This window comes from Octopus bimaculoides, chromosome 14, assembly GCF_001194135.2.
Source record: "Octopus bimaculoides isolate UCB-OBI-ISO-001 chromosome 14, ASM119413v2, whole genome shotgun sequence".
Classification (NCBI taxonomy): domain Eukaryota; kingdom Metazoa; phylum Mollusca; class Cephalopoda; order Octopoda; family Octopodidae; genus Octopus; species Octopus bimaculoides.
This window is the reverse complement of record NC_068994.1, coordinates 16468506-16477225: the sequence shown is the minus strand read 5'-3', so window position 1 is coordinate 16477225 and position 8720 is coordinate 16468506. Positions and strand designations below refer to the sequence as shown.

Below are 8720 nucleotides of genomic sequence, written 5' to 3'. Positions count from 1 at the left end.
ATATATATATATATATATATATAAATTTAAAGAATGGAGTAAATGCATGTTATAACTGCATACTTTTATTCTGACATATGTTTCAAAGAATTACAATTTATGCGATCCATAGGAATCGGCGATGTTAAAAATGTAAACTTCTCAGGGAAATGTATGAAAACCAGCTTAAACATAAGACATTATAACATTATATACTCGGTTATAATGTCTTACGTTTAAGCTGGTTTTCATACATTTCCCTGAGGAGAATCACTTTACAGAATCTACTGAGTGCTTTTTTTCATGTCACCAGCACTAGTGAGGTTGTCATGCAGCTTGCAAGACTATGGACTCTGAGTAGGGAGGAGGAACTTTATGCTAGGAGGATAAGGAGAGAGGGGGGTAAGGTATGAGAGAAAGGGCAAGAGCAGAAAGAACAGGTTTCTTGCTGTATAGATGGGAACATGGCTATTCACATTTTAGAAGAGAGAGAGAGAGAGGACATGTGGAATTGGAAAGTGATATAAATAACGATGAGATATCATGAGTGAGAGTGTGATGTAGGAGATGTCTTGAGAGTTCAGGGCAGCAGAACAGAAATGATGAAGCAGTAAACATGGTGGGTACGAAAGAGAGATAACATGTTGGTGGGTAGGCTGCAGGAATAAGATGGGGGAAGAAAAGCTGGTGCAGTGTATGAGAAGCATGGGACGGGTGTATGGTGGGCCAAAGACTGACAACAGTAAAAAAAAAAAAAAGAAGAAGAATACACGCAAACACAAATGAACATGTACAGTTCGAAAGCAGTAAATTAACAGAACAGGCAGCTCGTAACTTACCAGAAGAGGCAGCTTCTTGCATCATTTTGAAAGATTATTTGAGAACGGATGAATTAAAAAAACTACTGCAGAACCTGCTAAAGAAAGAAAGAAATGAATAGTAGTAATAGTAGTAGTAGTAAATGCAATGAAGGTAGTGGCTCTCAAAGTTTCTGATCTTAACTGATTGGAAGTGTCATCATGTACATTGTTTTGTCTTGGTATAAAAAGATAGGCTATAGCAAATATTCTGCTCAATACCACAGATTTGCTTGTCAGCTGTATCACCTTAACCAGTGGAGCATGTCACTTAGTGGCTGACGATATGTGCATCTCTGATCATGAGCAGTGGGGAAGCATCATAACCATGTGCTGAGAGGAATTCTTTGGGGTTTGAATAATTCCCCTCTGGAAACACGGGTATTTTGTTCATTATCCTTAAACAACCCTCATTCAGGGATCTTTTGAGTAAGATGAGCTACTCAACCTGAAGAAAATTCTAACAGGGCCTCACCTGCAAGGTCATGCACTGTTTATCTTGATACGAGGTCATCATATTGCACACATATAGTTGTGATACATATGCCTGGTGTACTCTTATCAGATGGGTAGTCATAACGAGTGTATTGAGCTTTGTATATTTGCATCCCAGAGTCACTATGATGGCATGCATTGCTCTCTCACTCAATAATAATAATAATAATAATAATAATAAAAATAATAATAATAATAATAATAATAATAATAATAATAATAATAATAATAATCCTTTCTACTATAGGCACAAAACCTGAAATTTTGGGGGAGGGGACTAGTCGATTACATCAACCCTAATGTTTCACTGGTACTTAATTTATCGACTAACCCCAAAAGGATGAAAGACAAAGTTGACCTCGGTGGAGTTTGAACTCAGACTGTAACTCGGACAAGAATTTGAACTCAGACTGAACTCGGACAAGAATTTGAACTCAGACTGAACTCGGACAAGATGCTGCTAAGCATTTTGCCCGGTGTGCTAACGATTCTGCCAGCTCGCCACCTCAATAATAATAATAATCCTTTCTACTATAGGCACAAAGCCTGAAATTTTGGGGGAGGGGGCCAGCTGATTAGATCAATCAGTATGCAACTGGTACTTAATCTATTGACCCAAAAGGATGAAAGGCAGAGTCAACCTTGGTGGAATTTGAACTGAGAACATAGTACATTATTTACGTTTGACAGATATTTGAGTTTGATTCCAGGCAGTGACCTGAATAATAATAATAATAATAATAATAATAATAATAATAATAATAATAACAACAACAACATCGAAAAATATCTTAGGAACGAGAACTCAGGTTTGAAATTTCCCCAAGACACCTGATGAAGGCTGGAGGGTATATCAGCTGAAAACGTGTTAACAACAAACAAGATGAGGACAAATATCCATCAAATGTAAATAATGTACATAATTCCTCATCTCTTAAATATAGAACTGTATGAGAATGTAGTGATGGGTGAAATACCGCTAAGCATTTTGTCCAGTGTGCTAACAATTCTGCCAGCTTGTTTAATAATAATAATCCTTTCTACTAAAAGCACAAGGCCTGAAATTTCGTGGGAGGGAACTAGTTGGTTACATCGACTCCAGTATTTCACTGGTACTTAATTTATTGACTCCGAAAGGATGAAAAGCAAAGTTGACCTCAGCAGAATTTGAACTCAGAACGTAGCGGCAGATGAAAAATGTTTTCAAAGTTTTGCCACAAGGGCAGCTTGGAGGAGGGGATTAAGTCGATTACATTGACCCCAGTGTACAACTGGTACTTATTTAATCAACCCCAAAAGGATGAAAGGCAAAGTTGACCTCAGTAGAATTTGAACTAAGAATGTAGCGGCAGACGAAATACCATTAAGTATTTCATCCAGCGTGCTAATGATTCTGCCAGCTCGCCGCCTCAATATTAATAATAATAATACCAATAATGGTTTCAAATTTTGACACAAGGCCAGCAATTTTGGGAGTGAGAGTAAGTTGATCACATTGATCCCAGTGTTCAACATGTACTTATTTCATTGATCCAGGAAGGATGAAAGGCAAAAGTTGACCTTGGTGGAATTTGAACTCAGATTGTAAGGACGGATGAAATATGTTCAGCATTTTGCCTGGTATGCTAACAATTTTGCCAGTTTGCCACCTTAATAATAATAATAATGTTTTGTACTACAGGTACATGGCATGAAATTTTAGGGGTAGGGGGCTAGTTGATTACACCAACCCCAGTGCTTAACTGCTATTTATTTTATCAACTCTGAAAGGATTAAAGGCAAACTTGATTTGGGTGTTATTTGAACTCAGAACCTGAAGCAGGATGAAATGCTGTAAGTGACAGCTGACAGGTAAAAGTGAGAGAAAAATAAAGAACAACAAATTAAACAATGCAGACAGGTGTATGAGAGAAAGTAAAGCATTTTTGTAAGGTGAGAAAAAAATTAACCAAACAATAAAGTGGGAGACAGGTGTCCCATTTTGATGATATTTCTTTTAAGAATTTAGTGTAATTGAATCTATATAAAGCTTCTTTGAGGAAAGGCTTCTGATTATCTTCTAACCTAGATTATAGAGTTAAGACTTCAGCTAATAATATACCACAATAATATATCACATCTCAATACAAAAGTTGCTTGTTACTGGCAAGGGTAGTAATAAATACTAAGTTACCAGCGGTAAATTGAGACAGGACTCACTCCTAAGGTATTGGGATTATTTCAAGCAGACACCTTAATATACTAACCTATATAGAAAATTATAAGTTTCTAGCTGATAAATTGACTGTAAATTCAATTAACTAAATCCTTCTCTATGTGTGTGTATATATATATATATATATACACACACACACACACACAAACACAGAGAGAAAGATTTAGTTAATTAAATTTACATTCAATATATCAGCTAGAAACTATAATTATTATTATTTTCTTTATTCTCATAACTAAATACAATATGTGTGTATATGTATATATGTGTATGTGTATATATATATATATATATATATATATATATACTTGTGTATATAAGATTGACCAGTAACTGGTCTGTCAATATGCTAGAAGAAGATCACTTAAAAAATTCTCAAATAAGGATTCAGCGGAGCAAAAACAGGCGGGCGAGACCTACCTGTTTTTGCTCCGCTGAATCCTTATTTGAGAATTTTTTAAGTGATCTTCTTCTAGCATATTGACAGACCAGTTACTGGTCAATCTTATATACACAAGTACTATAATCCTTTTAGGATCTCGAAAAGTTTTTTTCCTGAACCTTCTGATTCTTCTAATGTGCTAGTTTCCTGGTATTAAATTGATATTAATTAATATCGAATTTTTATCATATCATGTTAATTATATATATATATATATATATATATATAGTCAATCCGAAGAACAAACAGTTAAAAAACTGAGAGAAAAATGAACATGGGGATGTGCACAAGCAATATATTAATTTGACGCTTGGTAAAAGGAGAGAGTTGTTAATGTTTCGAGCATAGCTCTTCATCAGAAAGAGAAAAGTCCAAAGAGAAAGAAAGCAAAATTAGGGAAAATTGCCAACAGTCCTTGTGTGGTTACATTTCTGAAGTGACTGGAAGTGGATATATATATATACATAATATATATATATATATATATATACACATAATGCCCTTATATAAATTATATATATATATCTTTTACTTGTTTCAGTATTAGACTGCGACCATACTGGGGCACTGCCTTATAATATATATAAAACAAATAGATATAAGTATGCCATATAGACATGACTGTGAGGAGCTACAGTGGAAGACACTTGCCCAAGGTAAAACAGTGGGGCTGAACCTGAAATCATGTGGTTTGGAAGCAAGCCTCTTACCACACATCATACCTGTATAAGATTTCTTATGCAATTCTGAATAAAAATAAAAACAAAAGTGATAATTAGTAAGATATCATATAAACTCAAACATCTATTTGTTAAGTATAAAGTGATTCTAGAAGCTTCTGTTGTCAAGATAAGCTAAAAAGACTGTCTACAGCATTTCATGTTTATAAACAATCACTGTCAAAAAAGCCAAATGTATTTGAGTTATTCTTGCAATTTCTATGATTTAAAGACTATTGAATCTCTTTTCTTGCTTTCTTTATTGATCACATTAGCTTGTCATGATTGATGACCCAATTAAAAATTTCTCTTAGCTTGCATTATCCTAGTTGCTGACGCTAAGTAATTTCAAGTATGTGAAAGTCATTGTTAGGACATATGAAGCTGGCTAAGCTTGGCAAATTGAAGAATATCAAAGAGAATTTTAAAATGTAAGAATGTAAGTAAAATAGTCGTTGTCATGACAACACAAATATCGAGAAAAATTAAAAAAATAGTTTGGACAGGGTATAACACACTGTAAGTAATAAATATTTTATGGATGTTTCCTTACATAATCTATAAATGCATTGCATAACATAAGCACAATAACTTCCTAGACATGCTGTCTAATTACTAATACTATAACATCATCATTAACAACAACATTTAATACCTGCTTTCCATGTTGGCATGGGTTGAATGGCAAGGCCAAGGGCCACACCAAGTTCCATAGTCTGTTCTGGCTTGGATTCTATGTCTGGATGCCCTTCCTAATGCCAGCCACTCCATAGAGTGCACTGGGTGCTTTTATTTGTGGCACCAGCACCCACACCAATGCTTTTTATGTGGCACCTTGGTTTTAGAATCTTAATTCTAATTTCTTTATTGCCCACAAGGGGCTAAACATAGAGGGGACAAACAAAGGGCTTAAGTCGATTACATCGACCCCAGTGCGTAACTGGTACTTATTTTATTGACCTCAAAAGGATGAAAGGTAAAGTCGACCTTGGCGGAATTTGAACTCAGAACATAACAGCAGACGAAATACCGCTAAGTATTTCGCCCGGCGTGCCTATGTTTCTGCCAGCTCACTGCCTTACTTAGAATCTTAATTCTGTTGTGGTGGGTACATCTTGAGTACAGCAATGCACTGCATATCTCGATCCGCTGTCATCTCGTACAGCAATTTTAGTTGAAGAAATCAACCCTAAGACTTATTCATTGTAAGCCTAGAACTTATTGTATTAGATTCTTTTGCTGAACCACTAAGTTATGGGCACATAAAGACACCAAAATCAGTTGTCAGGTGATGGGGGTGGTGGCAAACACAAAGACATTCACACATAAATACACACACACACACACACACATATAGGGGGGGCTTCTTTCAGTTTCCATCAGCTAAATCCACTCACAAGGCTTTGGTTAAGGCATAACGTATCACCATTACCGTCCTTCGATGTTGAGCAACTAATCCCGACCAGCTGGGATTCATAGTACAGGATGTACTATTCATCCTGTCCATTGCTGAATACAAAACGTAGCTCATGAGACCTCTTTGAATGATTTTCTCGAGTCACCATCTCACCCTTATATACCAATCTGTCACAAGGTTACTCATTTAAAGCAGAGTTAACTGGAGCAATGTGAAATGAAGTGTTTTCCTCAAGAACACAATGTACATTGACCTGGGAATCAAAACCATGATTTTGCAATCGCAAGTGCAACACTCTAACCCCTAGGCCATACACCTTTATATATTATTGAATGGCTGTTGACTTCCTTTGCCAGGCTTTGTTTCTCATTCCACAGGATGTCCAATAAATCACCTTCCTCACCAAACAAGCTTGGTGAGATTACTGGTTTAGTTGCTGATGACCCAGCCATGCAACAGGTTTGTACTGGGTGACATATTACCAGTAGCACTCAAGAGCGACCTGATGTAATAAGGTATAATCTACAAGGGGGGATTTAGATTAAGTCTGTAACAAGACCCAGAATTCAAAGCTGAAGTTTAACCTGGGTTCCATAGTGTATAAATGACTTAGATTACAGCACACCCCCATCACCATGAATGGGATACTGGTCTGTCAGACAAAGGACTTGCATATCACCAAAGCATAATCTTTGCATCAATGGCAGTCAAGTATCACTCAAGTTCCATCATTTAATATTGGTTTCAAATTTTGGCACAAGGCCAGCAATTTCAGAGGAGGGGGGCTAAGTCAATTACATCAACCCCAGTGCTCAACTGGTACTTATTTTATTGACCCTGAAAGGATGAAAGGCAGAGTTGAACATGGCAGCATTTGAACTCACAACATAAAGTCATAAGAAATGCTGCTAAGCATTCTGACCGGCGTGGTAATGATTCTGCCAGCTTGTTGCCTTGTTCCATCATTTAATATTGACTGATGATGGAAGCATATTGTATACTGCTTTCAGAATGGAGGCACAATGACCCAGTGGTTAGGGCAGCGGAGTCGTGGTCATAGGATCGCAGTTTCGATTCCCAGACCGGGCGTTGTGAGTGTTTATTGAGTGAAAACACCTAAAGCCCCACGAGGCTCCGGCAGGGGATGATGGCGAACCCTGCTGTACTCTTTCACCACAACTTTCTCTCACTCTTTCTTCCTGTTTCTGTTGTGCCTGTAATTCAAAGGGTCAGCCTTGTCACACTGTGTCACGCTGAATATCCCCGAGAACCATGTTAAGGGTACACGTGTCTGTGGAGTGCTCAGCCACTTGCACGTTAATTTCACGAGCAGGCTGTTCCGTTGATCGGATCAACTGGAACCCTCGACGTAATCGACAGAGTGCCAACAACAACTGCTTTCAGGAGGAATCACAACCTTGTTGATTCTATTTTTCACAACCTGCTCTATACTAACCCCTTTTACTCTCTCTTGTTTCCTATTTGCATTGGCATTGACTGCCTAATCCCACTGCCTTAGTTGTTTGTTCCTCCTCTTCAATATGACGAGTTTCTTTGGTTACAATATTTCACCTGCCTTGGTTATTCTGGGGAAAGAAACCCTTTGTTCTGTGTCCATTCCAGTCCTGCCTGTGTGTTTTGCGTTTGTAAACACATAAATCATGAATCTGCATTAAACTCACCAGCATGAAAGACCTCCTTCACCATGCATTATGGACACTACCACTTTTCTTCTGATTGACTGTTATAAAAAATGCTGACATTGCCATTTAATGTTATTTTTCCATATTGGCAAGGGCTGGGAACCTTGACAGGATGCGGTGAGCCACAGGGCTGCATTGAGCTCCAATGTCAGCTTTGGCATGGTTTCTATGGTTAGATACCCTTCCCAATGCTAACTGTCTTATAGAGTGTACTGAGTGTTTTTCTCATGCCACTGGCACCAGTAACATTCCCAAGTAACTTCCAAGAGAGAACAAAAAAATAAAAAATAAAAAGAAGATAAAGCCCCATTGATTAAGTTTTCTTTTGGAAATGGCACAGGAATATTTGAGAAGGGGAGGTGGTGTTATGCCAGGAATGGAGGGGTTAAATTACAGTGTGTTAAGTAACTTTGCTAACAGAAAAACAAGAGTTAAGGAGATGTTTTAAGCTGTCATGACCAGCATCTTAAATACTAAAATAGAACTGATACAAAGATAGTGTTTCATCTCACTTATGCAGCATCCCTAATACTGGTGCACAACAAATACACCCAGTTCACTCTACTAAAAGCTGCCAAGAAGCAAATTAAGTCAAATAGAATTAGCACCTCTGATCGTACAGTAATAATTTTTGTGCCAAAACTAACATCTACTGAGTTAATACTGCACACAGCATCTAAACACACATACCAAAATGATGATAATAGTAAACAATAGGGAGAAGTTAACCTAGAACTGTATAGAACTGTATAGAACATTAGGTTGGTAAATCAGTTTGAGGTATGTAACAACTGTTACACTTACCTAAAACAAAGTGTAACAGTACTGAATACTTGCACACACACACACACACACACACACACACACACACACACACACACACACACACACAC

General features: G+C 37.2%; 1 protein-coding gene across 5 annotated transcripts in view; it reads right to left on the bottom strand.

The window, feature by feature from the left end:
* Positions 1 to 8720, bottom strand: part of LOC106867679 (UPF0687 protein C20orf27 homolog) — an 82431-nt gene that overhangs the window by 12452 nt on the left and 61259 nt on the right. For 3 of the 5 annotated variants that reach the window (XM_052972696.1, XM_052972698.1, XM_014912618.2), the window contains one exon: positions 819 to 895. In XM_052972696.1, coding sequence (XP_052828656.1) covers positions 819 to 843 — 25 coding nt within the window. In that variant the 5' untranslated portion in view covers positions 844 to 895. The remainder of the gene's footprint in view (positions 1 to 818; positions 896 to 8720) is intronic. The other 2 variants (XM_052972697.1, XM_014912619.2) reach the window with 1 other exon arrangement.